Source organism: Hemicordylus capensis, chromosome 2 (genome assembly GCF_027244095.1).
Source record: "Hemicordylus capensis ecotype Gifberg chromosome 2, rHemCap1.1.pri, whole genome shotgun sequence".
Taxonomy (NCBI): domain Eukaryota; kingdom Metazoa; phylum Chordata; class Lepidosauria; order Squamata; family Cordylidae; genus Hemicordylus; species Hemicordylus capensis.
The window spans coordinates 231,133,172-231,152,583 of record NC_069658.1 but is presented as its reverse complement, the minus strand read 5'-3'; the positions used below and the strand labels follow the sequence as shown (position 1 = coordinate 231,152,583).

The window sequence follows — 19,412 nt, the reverse complement described above, 5'->3', positions numbered from 1 at the left end:
GCATTTAAAATAGCCGGGGGTGGAGCTAAAGCCGCTGCTCTCAGCTTTGCTGCAGGCAAAGGAAAGGGGCAGGAGCGGCGGCACCTGGAAGTCCCGTGGGTGGCGGAAACCAAGCTTTTAATTCGTTCTGTATAGTTCTGAATTTTTGCCTATTTTTAAAAAGCACGTTTTAAATGTTTTTAATGGTTGCCTTTATGCTACCTTTTATTCTGATAACCCCCTGGAAATGCGAGTTTGCGGCAATGTATATGCAAAACAAAACAAAAACAAAAAACTCCAGACAGCTGTGTCTCGTCTCATCCCTCGTCTCCTCCACAAGAAAAGCAATTGGATTAACCTTCAATTCGCACGCACGCATGAAGGATGCGAGCCGCCGAGCCCCGTTGTCTTCTCTTGGACGAGGGGCCAGATGGCGAAGGCAGCTCCACTGAAAAAAATTTATGGGCTTTGTGGGCGTGACTCGCCTGTTGCTAGGTGATGCTGCCATGGTTGCGCGGTTTTACGCGCAAGCCCCTGCGCTCCAGATGGAGATGGAGCCGCTTGGATGGTCTCTGCTCTTGTTCCTGGGGACAGTGGCTAAAATGCTCGGGGTCTCTTCTGGTGAGTATCTCCGTGGGCTAAAGATCACCCCCCCCGCGCTGCATCTGCGACTGAGAGGGAGCAGCCAGCCCACCTAGCCGGTTCCACCCAGAAAGAAAAGGATAGGAAAATCTAGTAGCTCACCGGCTGCAGCGAGGAAGGCGGCGGTGAGGTGAGGGGACGGAGGAGGGAGGGTGGACATCTTTATTTTTAAATTTGCATATGTAAACACACTTCGGAGATCTTGCAGTAAGTGCTGCTGCAACCATAGAACGTTGAAAGTGGTAGGAGGACGGCTCTGGGGGGGAGGGTTGACCTTTGAGGAGGGGGCAGGATAGAGCGAGAAGATAGAGACAAGAGACACAGTTGCCTAGAGGGGAGAGGTCAGGTCTTCCCTCGCTTTCTTCCTCAGGCTACCCCTATGTGCCCCACTACATGAAGGAGCTGCTCTCCTGCCCCATGGAAGAATATGCTGGCCTTTCTTCCCCACACCCTCCTCCTCCTTCTGGGAGCTGCAATATCTCCCCACCCCACCCCACCCACACACCATGCTCACTTTTTGCCATTCCATGATCTATAAGCTATTGCCCCCAAAGGCTTCTTCCCATCTCCCAGTTCTTTCTCCCAGCTCCCATGACAACCTTTGCTCTCCCCACCTCCTTTCGTCTCCTGTCCCCCTTCCCCTCTGACGTCTGGGGGACTCTCCTGCTCCTGAGTCCTGACCCATCTCATGGTTGGGGTTTCAGATTTATAGACACAGACACCCCACCTACCCCACATTCAGATACCCTCTGGACTTCCTAAATTGGAGTGAGGACTTCTGTAGCTGCCAGGATCTCTAAAGGATTCTGATTTGGGAGTCCCTCGGCTGCAGACCCCCTTAACTCTGCCCTTCTCTCTTGCTTTCCAGGCTCCTCCTGGCACTTCCTTCGCCACTTCTACTTGGGGGTCTCAGAGCCCACCCAGGATCTTCCCTGGTTCACTCAGTTGGGGTTTGTGGATGACCAACTCATCACTCGCTATGACAGCAACACAAGGAGGGACCAGCCTCAAGTGCCCTGGGTGGAGAAGGAGGAGGATCCCCGGTTCTGGGAGCGGGAGACCCATCATGCTCGGGAGGCTGAACAGTTTTTCAGGCAGGCCTTCCAGATCCTGAGGAGCCGCTACAACCAGAGTGGAGGTGAGTGGATGGGAGAGGGGCATGAGTTTGATATTTCTCCTTCCTGAGCATGGGAGGTGGGGAGAGGACATGTCATTCCCAGGAAAGAAGCCTCCCCTGCCTCAATTTGCTACAATTGTGCCTAGTTTTCAGACCTTGATGGACAGTCATTCCCAACTTATGATTCCGCCCCCCTAATTTTCCATTCACCTCTACATTAAAAAACAACACCACTGTAGTTAGCGGCACAAGACCAATGGCAAATTAAAATTTTAAAAGTCAGAGGAAGAAAGAATTAAAAAAATTAAAAAGACAAAAAGTAGAAACAAATGAACAGAAGTTGACCTCAGGACAAAGGAAAGTACTCTATTCAGAGCAGTGTCAGCAGATAGTTGCAAAAGCCATACCTCCATCACAGGATTCATTGCTTGATGGAGTATTCCGGAAAGCTTTTTAAAAGTGCAATTCTTAAAGGATGTATTTACTACACATTAAGGGCAAATCGTCAAGAAAAGAGCTGGATAATGATGCTGGCTGTATGAACAACACATTGCTGTTGCCATACTGAAGTTGTCGTAAATTCTCCTTCGGTATGAACACACCCTGAACACAAATGTAGGAAACTGGAGTAAATCACTGCAAGGCTTTACTGTGGGTTTGAATTTCACCTGAAAAACGGATGGAAAAACTGGGAATTTGGGGTAAATCTGCCCAATATGTGAATGCACACCCTCCATTCCGGAGGAGATGCGAGCTAAAAGCTCTGTGTGGAAAATGCTCATTTGGAAAGCTTGAGGAGACCTAATGGGGAAGATGATGGCAGACAGCTGCCGTTTACCTTTAAACACACAACCCTTATAGAAACGTAGGAAGTTGCCATATACTGAATCAGACCGTTTATCTAGCACGGTATTGTCTACACAGACTGGCAGCGGCTTCCCCAAGGTTGTAGGCAGGAAACTCTCTCAGCCCTCTCTTGAAGAAGCCAGGGAGGGAACTTGCAGCCTAGATGCTCTTCCCAGAGTGGCTCCATCCCCCAAGGGGAATATCTTACGGTGCTCACACTTCTAGGCTCCCATTTATATGCATCATGGCGGACCCTGCTTAGCTAAGGGGACAAGTCATGCTTGCTACCACAAGACCAGCCCTTCCTCCCTTCCCATGTCACTTTTGTAATTCTAGTGGTTGAGATGGGGGAGCAGACCCCACCAGGGTAGCAAAAAAGTGCAGTATTTGAGATTTGGAGTGGAAGAGCCTGACCTGCAGTAGTTCTGATTATCCTTTTTTTTTTTTTTTTTTTTGCAAATTAATAGCAATAGCAATAGCACTTACATTTATATACCGCTCTATAGCTGGAAGCTCTCTAAGCGGTTTACAATGATTTAGCATATTGCCCCCCAACATTCTGGGTACTCATTTTACCGACCTCGGAAGGATGGAAGGCTGAGTCAACCTTGAGCCCCTGGTCAGGATTGAACTTGTAACCTTCTGGTTACAGGGCGGCAGTTTTATCACTGCGCCACCAACAATATTCTTATTAACATTCACAACAAATAAACAATTATGGACTTCCCGCTCACACCTCTTCGTGAGTTATCTGCTATAAAATTTACCTTTGCTATAATAATAATTCAAAACATAAATTTAAACCCTATAAACACGATTTTAATCTACCCAACCTGCTATTATTACTAAATTTCAAACCCTGCTGTAAAATCTATAGTAGGAAAATAGTTCTTTAAATACAACAAAAATGGTTTTCAATCTTTTTTAAAACATTCTAAATTTTGATCTCTTATCAATACTGTAAGTTTTGCCATCTCCGCATATTCCAAAATTTCTATCAGCCAATCTTCTTTTGAAGGGAGTTCATTGCTCTTCCATTTCTGTGCATATATTATTCTGGCCGCCGTAGAAGCGTACAGTAGTTCTGATTATCCTACCTTGTATGTCATCTTCAGGGCTTCATACTTGGCAGTGCCTGGTTGGCTGTGAGCTGAGCAATGACAGGAGGCAGAAAGGAAGGTTTATGCAGTGCGGCTATGATGGGAGGGACTTCATCAGCCTGGACAAGGAGACCTTCACTTGGACAGCAGCTGATGATGCAGCCCAAGTCACCAAGAGGAAGTGGGAGACTGATCCAACCATTCCTGGGATCTGGAAAGGCTACCTGGAGAAGGAATGTATTGAACGACTCCAAAAATATCTCAACTATGGGAAGGAGATTCTGGTGAGAACAGGTGAGGAATGGAAGGAGGGTGGCTTATGGGGAGAGGGGTGTCCATTCCTCCACTCCCCCTGCCCACTGAAAAGTCAATATACACCTCATGCAGATATTGGAAGACTGGGGCTTGTTATGTGGTATTCCTGCTGTGAGACCTTTAGAGGGAAGAGGATGTGGTAGACCTAATGCAGTTCTACACTATTCTATGTAATGTAACTCTTATTAATGCACAAGAGTTGCACAAGAGTAAATATATTTAGCACTGGCAGCAGTGAGAAACTATTATTTTGTTTATTACATTTCTATACCACCCAATCCAACAGCTCTGGGCGGTTTACAAAACCCAAACAAAATATAATAATTTAAAAATCAAACTTAAAATCATGTAGAATCTAAACAATTCAAACACAGTTTAAAACAGTTAGCTCAAGTAAAATAATTTAAAAACCCAGGAAGGCCAGACCATAATAAATAAGTTTTAAGGACTCTGTTAAAGGCCAGTAATGTATTCAAACCAAAAATTTCTGTAAATTCGTAATTACTCAGAAAATTTCTGGGGAGACCCCCAAGGCCAGGAGGCTTGTTGGCACCATTAAAGTAATTAAAACCAAACAAAATGATTACAAACAACTAGAAACAGTTAAATCATCAGCCAAAAGCCTGGTTAAACAGGTATATTTTTAAAGTCTTCTTGAAGGCCGCCAAGCATTTAAATCTCTTACTATGGCAAGGAGGACATTTCAAAGTCTTGGGCTGACTATAGAGAAGGTCCGGTTCCAAGTTGCCACTAGGTGAACCAGTAGCAACTGTAGGTGGACGTTCCCAGGTGACCTGAACAAGCAGAGGGCTCATGCAGACAAAGGCATTTCCTTAAATACTCTGGGCTTAAGCCATGTTGGGCTTTGTAGGTGATCACCAGCACTTAGTATTTTGCCCAGAAATATATCTGCAGAGTGTAAAGTTTTCAAAGCAGGAGTAATGTGGTCTTTCTTTATTTTCCTGGAGACTGACCCGGCTGCCAAATCTTGCACTAGCTAAGATTTCTGGACAACATAAAGAGGCAGCCATACATAAAGCACCTTCCAGTCAAGTCTGGAAGTTACCAGCTTTAAGGTCACTTTTTTTCAGAAACAGATGCAACTGACATATCAACCAAAGTTAATAGAAAGCACTCCTGGTCCCTGCGTTGACCTGAGGTACTAAAAAGAGCAAAGGTGTTGCTAGGTTTGCTCTGAAGTGTGGTAGTAACCACCTTTGGTGATCAGCCTCCCCTCTCTCTAAAGAGTTAACCAGACGTGAACCCTTATCTTGACTGACAGGCTGGTGACCTGCAAAGATCACCCAGTCCATCCACTGCGGGTGGGTGGGAACTAGAAAGCTGTTGCCAGGGAGTTCTTTGTGAGAAGCTAGGCTGGAGGAGGACAGGAGGACATGTGGCCATGGAGGTTGGCTGGTGAAGAATAATTCGGCTTGAATTCTCATCAGGCATTTGGTGAGTTCAAGGCAAGGAGCCAGAGCTTATGGCTTTCGGAAGTTTAGCATAGGGAACAGTTTGTTTAGTCAGACTGGGTGTTAGGGATGTTATGTTTCTTTGTATGTGTGTGCTTTTGCATATTCCTGATACTGTTCTATTATTGTTTACACGTAACATAATCAAAATAAGAAACACTAGACTTCGCCCACCCTACCTAGGGTGTTGCAAAAGACTCTATAAATATTTGCGCGTGCCTAAGGCAACCTATTTTTGTAACCTCCTTCTGTAACCTTTAGAAATACTTAGGTTACAAAAGTATCCTACTAAGTATCTGAGAAAGCTAGAAGCCTCAGATGAAAGCAGTCTGTAGTATTTGGGTGGGAAAGACTGGGGTTTTTTTGTTGTTCGTTTTTTTTTTCCCTCCGAGTTGCTTTTTTACTCAGGAGAAGGTGGGGGGGGTGAAGGGGGATTTCTCTGGTTCAAACACATCCTCAAATGTTCAGCAGCTATCAGTGTTCTCACGACGTGTAGGCTTGCACATGGAAGATTTTTGTACTTGTCCAAGAACCAAATTAAGAGAGTTTTCTTTGGGATTATCCCACTCCAAGCCCAGAGAGTTTCTGTAGACAAAAGGGGTGGCGGCGGCAGCATTTTGAACCTACCAATAATATAGAATAATTTTAGAAGAAGCCTAGCCAGGCAGCTCAGCAGGGATGATTCAGCATTTCTTTCCCTCGTGTGAGCTTGCTCTGATACAAAGGCTTTGATCCACTACACCACCCTTTGTGACTGTTTTGCTTAAAGTGGTGGAAATTTAGCTCTAATTGACACAAACTTGCATACAGCTATGTTGTAACCGTAAGGTACCAGGAAAGTTGATCATGGTATGGATACACTGGGGCTTACAGTAGGCTAAAGCAAAGGAACATAGGCATGTGCCTTGAGAACAAAGAGCCCTTCCTCATGATCTGTGAGAAGGGGTAAGGGGAGGAAGCCTTGAAAAGCTTACCTCCCCCTCAGACGATCCTCTTTTTGTTGCTGGGTGGCTGGCTTGGCCACCCAGATGGTTGCTGGCTTCTGTTGGTATCTCCAAGGATTGGGGTGCCAGGACATGTTGCCTCGCCCCTGGAACCCCCACAAATGTACTGTGCATTATGAGGATCCCCCCTCCCTGAAGCCAGCCGGGAGCCCTGCAATCTGCCAACCTCAGCCGGGGTTGGCAGATGATCAGTTAAATAGGGTTAGGAGAGTGCTTGCTCACCCATTTAAGAGGGTGGCCCTGGAGGCAGGTTTGCTGCCGAGGTGCTGCCAGGATCAGGCATGATCCTGGCACTACACCCACGCAGGCAAAGCCAGGCTGGGCTTCCTTAGCCCAGTTTTGCCTGCACATGTGAATAGTTTCAAAGAGTTGCTTTATTGAGGGGGGAAAGGGTACAGAATAAGAAAAGGGTAGTGAGGCAAAGATTAGAGTCCACCAGGGTTGCTGACAATGGTCTTCCCATAAGTGGTTTGCAAACTCTTAAGAAATGGCTTCGGTTGCCATACATTTACTATGTATTAGTGCTAAGGAAACTACCTAATGGCGCAGCGGGGAAGTAACTTGCCTAGGGAGCAAGAGGTTCCTGGTTCGAATCCACGCTGGTATGTTTCCCTTTTACTGTAATGGGGGGTGGCAAACTCCTTCCAGATCCCCTCCCTCTTTCCAAATGACAGCACGAGCCTCTCTGCTGTGTAGCCTGTTTCTGGCCTTCCTCCATGTGGAGGAAGCAGAGAGGTGAGAGGCTTGTGTGGTCACTTAGAAGGAGGGAAGGGAGCTGGAAGGAGCTCGCTGCCCCCCACCTGTGCCGGTAAAAGAGGGAGCTCTAGCCTCTTCACCCCCTACCCTTCCTGAAGCTGCCACCACCACTGTGCCCCATCCCACCCTCCTTGGGTCAAGGTAAATCTTTAGGTAAAAGGGAACTCTCCCCTCCTCACCCCCCCCATCCTCCCCACAAGTACTGCCACCACACAGTGGCTTTTTTAATGTGAAAGGGGGGACTTGCTCCTTGCTCCCCACCCTCACTGCAGCCATGCCCCCATTCTGCCGCTGGCAGTGGCGGGGCTCTGGGGAGTCCCCCCCCCCGAATATTTGGAAGCCCCCCGGAGGCAGGAGGCCACAGACCAAATCTCCAAGGTACTACTACTACAGATTTTTATATTCCGCTCTTCAACAAAATTCTCAAAGCAGTTTACATAAAAAAATAAATAATATGTAAATAAGATGGCTCCCTGTCCCCAAAGGGCTCACAGTCTAAAAAGAAACATAAGGCAGACACCAGCAACAGCCACGAAAGGGATGCCGTGCTGGGGGTGGATAGGGCCAGTTGCTCTCCCCCGGCTAAATCTTAAGAGAATTGCCACTTTAAAAGGTGCTTCTTTACTCAGTTATTAGGGGAGTGACTGGTCTGCTCTTCCCCCGCTCACTCTTCACCCTCTTAAATTGTTTTTCATGTGCTCTTTCATTTACCCCTTGAGTAGTGTGTCTACCATGCTTTCCCTGCAACCCCTACTGGCCCCATGACGGAGCCAGTAGTCGTGTGGGTGGCCAATTTGGCCATCCAACAACGAGCGACTGCTCATCTGCGGGGAGAGCGGGTTAAGCCCACTCTCCCCGCAGAACCCTCCCAGGCTCTACACACAGATCGTGTGTACAGCCTCAGAGTGTCTTGGCCATCCCGACTTGGACTGTGCTTGTTTGTGCTTTGCGTAAGAGAGAGTGACCACTGAACCCTCTAATCTTTTTCATCTGTGTGCGGAATGCATTTTGTTCTGGGCAGCAGTATCGAGGCAGTGTGCGTGCAAATGCATTCAGAGTGGGGCCTTCTTGATTCATCCTGAGCGGGATCTGAAATTAACTGAGTGGCCAGACATCGAAAAGCTTGTGAGCATGTGCACGTGCCTTTAGAGGGAACAGTGAGAGTGACTTGGTGTGTGTTAAACTCTTGTGTAAAGCAGTAAAAAGCTGAAGCACAGAAAGAAATGAATCCATTAGCATCTTGTTCTCCTTTCCCTCCCCTTCGTTTGGTTCCTGTATTCTTCTTTAATTGTTCTAAAATACTACCCATCACTTTGAGTATACAGAACCTTTCTGAGAAGACATGCATGTTCTTTGGCGCAGTGCAACAGCAGTAGTACTTTAATGGGAAGGATTGCATATAGATTATTAGATAATGCAATTGTCCATTGATGTGGTGTAGGGGAGTGAATGCCTCTATGTTTGTTGTTAAGGGAGGAGATCTGGACTTGTGGTAGCTAGCATAATTAGTCCCCTTTCCTAGGCAGGATCCTCCTTGCTTTGCATTTGGATGGCAGGATTGCTAGAAAGAGGAATAAAATAAGCAAAGCAGGCACATTTTAATGTTTTAAAATTTCATGCTTTTATTATATGGTGGTGCTGGGCAAGGGTGAATTGGCTCCGCCCCTGCGCTGCTCATGCTGGCTCTGCACACCACCTGCCCTGCCAGGCACCCACCCAGTTGCAGGAGCCACCAACCACCACTGCTTCGGTTAATAAATGCAAGAGCCAGTGAGAAAACTTAGACCAGGTTAAGCAGATCCATCGATAGATCCATCAAAGCAGTAATGCAGGGATTAAGCCCATAAGAAAGCCAGGATGTGTGACCTACTCATTCATATTTGACTCTCTGCATGAGACAAGATTCTTCTACAGCAGGGGTGTCACACTAGGCAAGTCAAAGAATGGCTAATTATGGCCTCTTAAGAATGTTCAATATAAGGAGACAACCTCAGTTGCTACAGGGGTGTAGTATTCCGGGGCATCAGATGAAGTCCCTTCCTGCTGTTAAAAGTACAACATCCAGCCTCTTTGGCAGCCCACTGTGAGTCTTGGTGTTCACCCCACATGTGTCTTTTTCAGAGTCCCCAGTGATGAAGGTGATACGCAAGATGGGCCATGATGGCCTGGAGACCCTCATCTGCCGAATTGATGGCTTCTACCCCAAGGAGATTGATGCCACCTGGACAAAGGATGGGGAGGTCTGGGAACATGAGACCTTCCGTGGGGGTGTTGTCCCCAACTCAGATGGGACCTACCACACCTGGCTCAGCATTGAGATTGACCCCAAGGACAGGAAGCGTTACCGGTGCCATATAGAACACGACACCCTTCTGGAACCTCTGGATTTGTCATTGGAGGAGCCTGGTGAGAAACTGCAGGCAGGGAAGGAGGACTTTCTTAGCTGAGGCAGATCCGGGGAGGAGAACTTTCTCTCTGATTAAAAAGGACCCTTCAGCAACATGACAGGCTTTCATAATGGACCAGATTCTGTGTGTGTCTGTAGTCGGTGGGATTTAGGTGATGTGCCTGCCCCCATGTATTGAAGACTGGGGGAAAGAATGTGACTGCTAACAGAAGGGGGAAAGAGTGACCCTGGGAAGAAAAAGATACTCATCCCGGTAGAGGGAGGAAAGAACTTTTAGTTGGACTGTGAATGGATTGAGTAGGCAATAGGACAAGGACATTATTTTATAATCTTAAGGTCATCTGAGGAGATGGGCACGTTAAGGTTATCTGAGGAGGTCCGTCTCCAGTTACCACCGGCACGTCTGGTGGCGAATCAGAAGTGGGCCTTCTCTGTAGCTGCTCCTGGACTGTGGAATGCGCTCCCTGCAGAAATCTGTAATTTGAATTCTTTATTGGTTTTTAGGAGAGCCCTTAAGACCTATCTGTTTGGCCTGGCCTTCCAAAGTTTTTAAATCGTTATGAAATGTTTTTAATGTAACTGTTTTTCAGGGTTTTAAACTGTTGTTGTAGTAGTTGTATGGTATTTTATATTTTTAATTGTTGATTGATTTTAACTGCTTTTGTTTTATTTGTAAACGGCCCTGAGCCAGTTCTGGAAGGGCGGCATAAAAATTGAATGATAATAATGTGATGTCAAAAGAGCCATTTTAAACTGAAACACAGATTGATAGCTTCTCTGAAGGCCTGTGACCAGTGTCAAGAGAAGGGGATTCTGCCATTGCAAAGCTTCATGGCCCATGGATAGAGCTCCTCTTTGCATGGAGATAGTGCAGGGTTCACCCCACAGCAGCCCCATTTCAAGGGCCTCAAGATCTCTGCCTGCATCTCTAGAGAAACACTGCCAGTCTGAGTCTCTATATGTTTGTTCTATTTCATCCTCAGTGCCTGTGAGGATGTTTGTCGGGGTCGTGGCTGCTATCCTACTGGTTACCGGGATCATTCTCTGTACTGGGATCATGCTCAGTAAGTACACTCTGAACACATTTTTGGGCCGTGTTTTCTATGTGTGATATTCTATGGCAAATTCCTCTCGAGAATATTCTGGAATTAGCAGCTTATATCCCCAAGATCTAGCAGTGCCCACAACTGTACCCCTCATAAAACAACAACTTTATATCGATTGTTCAAAATATACAAATCCACTCTGCACACAGTAAGCCTTCTGTAAGTGGCATGTTGTACATAGACTGGACAGAACCTGAAGGTCTAGTTCACTCCCATGTCAAAGAAGCAAATTTTCCAATTGTGGGGGTTAAGTAACCTTTTGAACCTACAAAATCCAGACTCCAGGAATTTGGAAAGTGGAAGGCACCTGGGGTCATCAAGTCAATGTCCAACCTCTGCCCATGTTTTCCCTGCGGTCCAAAACCCTTTCTTGGAATTAAAGCCCATTGACATCTATGGAATCTGCTATGTATGCATATGGATCAGTAATCCAAAAACCTTTGGTTTAAGATGAGAGTTAAGATGCTTCACATTTTCACTTATGCTCTAGAAAGAATGGACATTGCAAGTTTATTTATTTATTATTTTATTTATCTCTATACCGCCTGCTATGTACATCTCTAGGTGGTGTACAAAATTTAAAATATTTAAAGGTTACAAAATACATAATAAAAACAATAGAATAAAATAGATATTCAAACAAGTTTTAAAATTGTTAAAATTAATTCTAATTAAAAGCCTGAGAAAACAGGAGTGTCTTGAGGTGCCCATCTTAATTTCTGCTGTAAAGACTTTGTACAGTCTGTTATATGATGATGACTTTAGAAATGAGTCTCCATGCACCCACTCTTCGCCTTGATAAGAGATGTATCAGGCAGAAATTCATCAGGAGCATCTCTAGGAAGTGATTAGGGAAGCTGCACCTGTTGAATTTCTGCCTTGATGCATGCCCAGTATCCAGCTGAAAGACCAAGGCAAAGTGGGTGCATGGAGGGAAGGGGGGAAATCTTGAGGCTATATAGTTCTGAGAAAGTTGGGTTTTAATTGCAACTTTTGCATGCACACACATACAACATGCTTTTGAACTGTGAGGAAACTCATCTGATCTGAGAGAAATCTACAAAGAGTTGGGTTGGAAAGTAGACTCTTTAAAGCAGTAGTAGGCAGAAGTGAGAGGAAGGAAGGAAAGTAGGAAGGCCTCTCTGCAGAATTTTGCCAGATACCTGAAGCCACTTATCTGACTGGCTAGGTCTCTCCTGTATATGAATTTCAGGGACCATCCCCTCTTTTTCTTTGGCTTCAGTTTCCCCTTGGCAGGCAGGATTGGAGAAACCCATTGGCTAAAAAGGCCTGTTAGACTCTCATATCTTTAGGCCCTCCGTTTCATTTTGGAATGAAAATATCTGGGTGAATTCAACTCGGTTCAAGAAGTCTCATCTGCAGAAAGAGCAAGGCAAGACATCTACAAATATGCCCATTCTCCATCTTTTTGGTCATTATTCTCTTCCTCATCATCACCTAGGAAGAGCAGAGCTTCAAGGATATAGCTTGGTGCAAATGCAAATCTCATCACAAGAGTGGGGGACATCGTTCTTCCTTCATTCTTTGGTGGTCTCCACATAGGACTCTTTGGCTTGACAACGTTCTGTGTTGGGTCATGGTCCTCATCCCATTCCATGACTTTAATCACTGCCTCTTGCTTCACCTCAGTTCCCTGCTCCACAAAACCCCTGTCCTTCAATCCAGTCACAAGACCTTTCACTTCTGGCCTCAGACAAGAGTGAAGGAAAATAAGCCAAGGGGTTGTTGTTTTTTTGCTGGTGTAACACCTTCCAGATTATTTTGCTGTGTTGTTCCACAAGGCCACCTCTGTCCTTCAGTTCAATGTCTCATTCAGGCCACTCAACCAACATCCTAAGGTAGTGGGGCCCCATCAACCCCAAGTGCAGTGCCCAGACTAATTGTTTGTTGTGCCTATGTGAAGCTGGATATTCTGCACAGTCCCCCTGGCACTAGGCAGATACAATCATTTTCACTCTGCCCTACTGAACCCCTGAACCATCTGGAAAGGCATGATGCACCGAATGTTGGGAAAAGAAGCCCTTCCTAGCACTTTCCCCATAGAACTCTTAAAGGGTAGAACTCTTTCCCAGTACTGTCTGTCTACCTACCCACTTCTCCCCTTTACTCTTGTTTGAAAGGATTCATCCCCATAATTTCATCCCCATGGCTCACTTGCCCATCTTCCTCACAGTGCCGTTCTTTATTACATTTGCTGCTGCCTTGCCTGTGCCTTTGCTCCTCTCCTTTGATAGTATCCCATCTCTCAGGCTCCCTGCACATAGGGTTGTGTGAACCAGCTCAACCTCGAGCCAGTTCAACTTCGAACTTGGCTGGCTTGAGGGCTTGCCCCCCCTGGTTCTCCCTCAAGCCAAACCCCCCAGCTGGTCCAGTGAGGTCTCTGGTGGCTCTCCCTCCCCCTGCTGACAGCGGCCTCCAAAATGGTGGTCACCAACACAAAGAGGCCCAGAACTGACTGAAAACAGCTGGAAAAACCACCTGATTGGAGATGTGTGGCGGGGGTGGGTGGGTGGGAGGAGGACGAACTGCCAGAGGGACACACACGGTGGCTAGAGCGGTGCCCCGCACCCGGAGGTGGTGAATTTTTTTTTAAAAAGAATTTCTTATTAGAATCCCTGGATTAGTTTGAATTTCAAGCGGATCCAGGGGGTCTGCTTTTTGCGGGGAGCAAAACCAAACATGCCCAGTTCCATAAGAGTCAAACCGGGCATACCGGTTTCACGCACACTTCTGCCCTCCCATGTAGCTCCTTATCTCTCTAGGCCCTCAGTATAGCTTCTCTACTCACTAATCTGACCATTCTTCTCTTACAGAAATGTATTTATTTATTTACATTTATATCCCGCTCTTCCTCCAAGGAGCCCAGAGCGGTGTACTGCATAAAAGTTTCTCCTCACAACAACCCTGTGAAGTAGGTTAGGCTGAGAGAGAAGTGACTGGCCCAGAGTCACCCAGCTAGTTTCCTGGCTGAATGGGGATTTGAACTCGGGTCTCCCCGGTCCTAGTCCAGCACTCTAACCACTACACCACGCTGGCTGAAAGTACCAGCCATCATTCTCTTTTGTGTCATAGCTGGGCAGGTCAGGTGTGGTAGGAAGCACACTGTGGGAGCAGGCAGGGCAAGATCAAAGAAGCAGGAGGTCAGGAACCAAAGAGCAGTCCTGTAGCAAGTCCAGAGTCAAAGTGTCACAAGCCAAAAATCAGTCCATCAGAAGCAGGCAGGGTTGAAGTCCGAAAACAAGCAAAGGATCAGAAGCCAGGGGGACCAAGAACAGGAGCAGAACCAAGGAAAACTGAGGCCTTAAATGCAAAACCAGCACTGCAGCCCCACCCGAGCCTAGAATGTCTTGAAGGGGCTGCACCTATTTTGTAAGCGCTGGGTGGCTGCTGATAGGGATTGGGGTGCTTTGGGTTCATCCTCTGACTCAGAGGACACAGGCAAGGGTGTGTTGAGGGAGTCAGCAGGTGCTGGCGTTTCCACTGGTGGAGGTGAGGGCCCCTCGAAGCTTGCCTTGTCCAGGGAGTCCTCTCGGCCAGAGTTCGACTCGGGTCACAACCACTTCTCCTTGAGCCCTTGTTGTCGAATCCTGGGACTCCTCCACGTCAGACTCAGGCAGGGCTGCTCAACTTCGGCCCTCCTGCAGATGTTGGCCTACAATTCCCATAATCCCAGGCTATTGTCCACTGTGGCTGGGGATTATGGGAGTTGTAGTTCAAAAACAGCTGGGGGGCCTCAGTTGAGCTGGCCTGGACTCGGGGTTCATGACATTTTGCTCCTGACCCATTTGCTTTGTTAAGTTGAAATATTTGCCTACATTTTTCATGACATCACAGCAAATCAACCCAGGGAGGCAGAGGCCAGTGAAAACCAATCTTGGTCTGTTCTGTTTGATCTGAGTTTATAGCCTGGTTAACCCTGCAGATTGAGTGGCCCCTGAGTAGGGGTGGCACGTTTTACTTGCAGCTGTGGGTCCCAAAACTAGATATCAGATCATAGGGTGCAGAAGTGGCTGGTGGGCAATGAAGCAGGGGGGACAGGGGAGAACCTAGTCTCTAAGGTAGATGCCTACCTCCCCCCCACCCCCACTTTCCTCCACGCCAGCAGGCTTGGGTATCTACCCAAGCCTGCCAGCTTTAAGGAAAGCAGAAAGAGGGGGGAAAGGAGAAGAAAAGCAGGAGCAAAAGTAGGAATCAGAAAAGTGTGGTGTTTTTTGTGGGGGAGGAGAAGGCAGAAAGCAAAAAAGCCAGGGCAAAAAGCAGGGAGAAAGGCAGAAAGCCGAAAGGAAGGCCAAAAGGCAGAAAGAGGGACAGAAGAAAGCAAGCAGAGATTGCTTCTCTCCCCCCACCCACCCACCCATCTGCCCAACAAACAAGCTAGTAAAAGATCAGACTTACCAGCAGCCAGGGAATCCTCTAGAGCAGGGATTCTCAACGTTGGATCCCCAGATGTTATTGGACTTCAACTCCCATAATCCCCAGCCAAAGGCCACTGGGACTGGGGATTATGGGAGTTGAAGTCCAATATCATCTGGGGACCCAAAGTTGAGAATCCCTGCTCTAGAGCAGGGAGCTTCTTCCAGCCCCTCCTTCCCTGCCTCTTTTGGTCTTACTGGCTGAGACAGCAGCTACTCAAGCTGCTCCAGCCAATCTGATTCCTAGGGGGCTCCTCCTGGCACTGCCCACAGGAAGAAGGGGGAAATATATTAAAAATATACTCCCTGAAGCAACCAGGGAAGTGCCTTTTTAACCCATTATTTTAGTTCTTCCTGGGGGCAGTGCCAGGAGGAGCCCCCTAGGAATTAGTGCTGAGTAGCAGCTGTTCTCGCCAGCAAGACCAAAGCAAGAAGTTACAGGCAGGGGAGGAGGGACTGGAAAAAGCTCCTTGCTCTGAAGGCTTCCCTGGCTACTGGTGAGTCTGATTCTTTATTAGCTCGTTTGTTTTTGTTGAGGGGGGCACTGCCCCTCCTGACCAACCACCACCGGAAGGGTGCCCGGTGGTTGGTGCCTGCTCTCTGGAAGAAGTAACACTCAGAGACCTTTGGGCTTTGATGATTCCTATGGAAACTCATCCATGATGGAAAGAGATAACCATAAAATCCATCCACTGTGCTGCAAATGAAGGTCTTTGCAACTCTTCAGCACTTGGAGGGACCAGTCAGTGCCCAGTAGGGCACCCTCTAAGGGGTGGGGTCTTGTTTCTTCTCTGAAGTGCAGCACAAGGTCTGGGGCAATCCCCTGTTCCCTTCCCCAACTCCAAAATGATCGGGGGTGGGTGGGGGGGAACATGTGTTTGACCTTTATTTACTCTAAGTCCTTTTAGCACTGCACCACCAACAACAAGGTAGCCCCAGGAAATGGACACAGACACCAGCTGGTTTTACTCAATCAAGGATCCATGTTTATTATAGCCAACAAAACAGCAAGCTAGCTTCTAACTCATACACGCACACACATACACATACTCACCCAGCCCCACTCCAAAGGTGATCAGTCTTTGAAAGGGGTGTTGGAAGGAGCGTAGAGGCCTCGCTTGGGATGTTAGTGCTTCTCAGGGGTCTTCTGGTTTCCTGCCTGACTTATAAAGGGATGTTTCCAGTCCAGTTCCGGTTGGTACATTTGCAGTCCACTTTCATCTCTGTGATTACAAGACGTACTCATCCTGTTTCGTTCAGCTCTTTCTCCTTACAACGTCACTGGCAGCCCCCCCCCCCCCCCGGTTCTCACCGATTCTTCAGGCCTTTGGCGTCTTTCCAAACATTGTCTGTGTTAGAAAGGGAGTGGGAGCTAGGGGCACTCTTCATGTTGCTCACTCATGCGTTCCTCCATACATACCGTTCGTAAGTACTACCTAAACATTCCCATTTGTCAAGATCACATGGCTCAATGGGTTACAGAAGTGAGCTAGTACAAATTGATACATTGTTTAAGAGCTTGCGGTTCAGCCAGTTATTACAATATTGAACATTAATATATTGTTTCCTGTTTCTACATTTTATAACTTGCAAGTTAGCCAAGTACATTATATATCACTACTATTACAAAGCTAGCACAATTCTACACATGGATCAATCCAAGAATGGTGCTGCACTTCAGGGGTGCTCCAAACAGGTCAGAAATGCACCCTAGCAAACCCCCATCCTTCTCTCCAGCTTGGAATGGGAATCATTCCCTACTGCTTTTTGCTTCAGAGGTGTTATGCACAAATCAGAGCTAATATGGAAAGAGGGCATAATTCTGATTTTTTTTAAAAACGTTAAAATGTTTGCAACCCCCCCCCCCCGCAAAAAAACCTGAACCAAATGGGGGTGGGTTCGACAGGGTGCCGGACCAAACTGGCCCAGTTGGGTTCGAGTCCGGTCTCGAACCGAACCAAGCCAGCCGGTTCTATGCACACCCCTATGGGCCCAGAGGGTAAAGAGGCCCCCAAGCAGGCCACCCCTGCCCTGCCCCACCGCTGCCCCTGGGGGCGGGGGGTTAGCCAAGCAAAGCAGGCCACACACCCCCTGTGGCATGTGTGGCTAGCACTGTGGCTGGCGGGCCTCTCTGGCCAAACTGCATGCCTGCGCAGTTCAACTATGGATGTTACATGCTCGTGACGTCACCCCCAGGAGGCCAAGATAAAAAGTGGTGATGGGGCAGCAGCAGCAGCAGGGCAGCCAAGGGGGAAGTAGGAGCAGCCACAGGGAGATGTTGGTTGCCCCACCCTTTGCATCTGATGTCAGATGCAGGGTGTGTGGCTTAGGGCACTGGGGCAGCACACACGAACAGTGGGCCCCCTGCCCAGATCTTGTCCCCTGCCCCCGAGGGTCTCGCTACGCCCCTGCAGACGGAAATCTCATCCATCTTTCTGCTGGTGACCACGTCCCCTTGCGTATGATGTTGTCAAATTCAGGGGGTATGGCCCCCGCTCACTAATATGCACACACATTACCACAGGGGCATGGAGCTACTGGTCAAGCTGATTCGTGGCCACCAGCGAGCTCCCTCCATCCCTGGCTCCCTCCAACTCTCTGATTCTGTCTCCACAGAGAAACAGCAGCAAGAAGCTTCCAGAGCAACCCAAGAAGCAACATTGAGTGTTGGACCAACAGTGGGAGGAAGGGAGCCTTTCATCCCTCTCACTTAGCCTCTCTGACCATCCATCCAGCAACTATCCAGAGCTTGATCACCACATAAATGGGAAAAACATTGAGAGAGCCAGGCCTTCTCGGAGACATGTTGAGGTAGCAGGAGGCATCCCTGCCATGATCTGACCTGCCCTCTGTTGTTGTTGTTGCTGCTGCTGCTGCTGCTGCCACCACCAGATCATTTCAATCCCCTTCTCCACCAGCAGTGGATTTCAACAGGAAGAAGAGAAGAAAGCAGAAAAAGAGGTGGTGGGGAGATGTGATTTCTTGTCACCCTCCTCCAATTGTTTTGCACTGTGCCCGTTTCTATAATCTCATCCTGTTAAAATCACAATTCAAAGAAAAGCACCAGTGTGCCAAGACAGGCAACCTGGGGGCAAGTTTTCACTGCAACTGCTGCAGGGTGGGGCAAAAGCCATGGAGAGATGTTAGCTCAGGAGCCACCCACAAGAGCAGTGAAAATAAGGTTCCTTAGTTGCTGCAGTAGACTAATGTATATTGGCCTTAAAACATGACCAAGATAGCGTGCGCGCGCACACACACACACATGACAGTTTGCACAACTATTTGGGGGTGAATTGGAGGGTTGGGGAGCACCTACACTATTACCAACACACAACCAGAGCACGAGGTCTGCCATGAAGATGAATCAACACCAGTCAACATTCCCACCTGGAGGGGATGAATATTAAGTTATGTATTTATTTATTTATTGATGTTTGTTTGTTGATTATTTATTGTTGTTAATTTGTTTTTATTTATGTTTGATTATTTATTGTTAATGTTGTTATTCAATTTAGTGTGTTTGTATACTGCCTCAAACTTGCATGTCTGGGCCGCTTAAAATAAATGCAACATAGTAAAAAGTGCAATTAGAATATTAAAACCATTTAAGATAAACTCTCATTCAAATCTGTTTAAAAGCTTGAGTGAACAGATGTGTTTTAAGCATCTTCTTAAAAACGGTCAGCGATGGAGAGGCTCTTACTTCAGCAGGGAATGCATTCCAAAGCCTCGGGACAGCAACAGAGAAAGCCTGTCTTAGAGTAGCCACTCTTTTCCAAACTAAAAAGCCCCAGAAGCTGTAGATGCTCTGGGCCCCTGATCATCTTGGTTGCCCTCTTCTGCACCTTTTCCAGTTCTATGGCTTTCCTAAGAAACGGTTACCAGAACTGCACATAGCACTCCAAATGTGGCCACACCTCAGATTTGTATAAGGGCATTATAATATTAGCTTTTTTTTCCCAATCCCTTTTTGGCAGCACCATAGGCACCACCAAAATTGCGGGTGGGGGGGCACTTTCTACAATCCTGGGACCGCAAGTGGCCCCCATAGCCACACTCACCCTGTCAGCTATACCTCATAACCATGCGCACCTCAACATCCACACCTAGGTATCTGAGGTTAATGAGCCAGCAGTGTGATGCAGCTGCTAAAAAGGCGAATGCAGTCTTAGGCTGCATTGACAGGAGCATAGAGTCCAGATTGTGAGAAGCAACCCAAGGGCTTGAAAAAGGAG

The 19,412-nt window shown here is 47.4% G+C and overlaps 1 protein-coding gene across 1 annotated transcript; it reads left to right on the top strand.

The window, feature by feature from the left end:
* Nucleotides 1–77: 77 nt before the first annotated feature.
* On the top strand, nt 78–18,798 carry LOC128342318 (major histocompatibility complex class I-related gene protein-like). Its single transcript, XM_053289522.1, has 6 exons — nt 78–600; nt 1,490–1,759; nt 3,700–3,978; nt 9,353–9,637; nt 10,622–10,702; nt 17,794–18,798. Exons 1-6 carry the CDS (start codon nt 441–443, stop codon nt 17,889–17,891), a joined length of 1,173 nt encoding a protein of 390 aa, XP_053145497.1. The 5' UTR covers nt 78–440; the 3' UTR covers nt 17,892–18,798.
* Nucleotides 18,799–19,412: the final 614 nt, after the last annotated feature.

Excerpts from the sequence above, each read along its gene's own strand:
- LOC128342318 (XM_053289522.1), top strand. The coding sequence starts at position 441 with ATGGGCTTTGTGGGCGTGACTCGCCTGTTGCTAGGTGATGCTGCCATG. Across the intron at positions 601-1,489 it reads AATGCTCGGGGTCTCTTCTG|GCTCCTCCTGGCACTTCCTT; the intron begins GTGAGTATCTCC and ends CTTGCTTTCCAG. Across the intron at positions 9,638-10,621 it reads TTTGTCATTGGAGGAGCCTG|TGCCTGTGAGGATGTTTGTC; the intron begins GTGAGAAACTGC and ends TTTCATCCTCAG.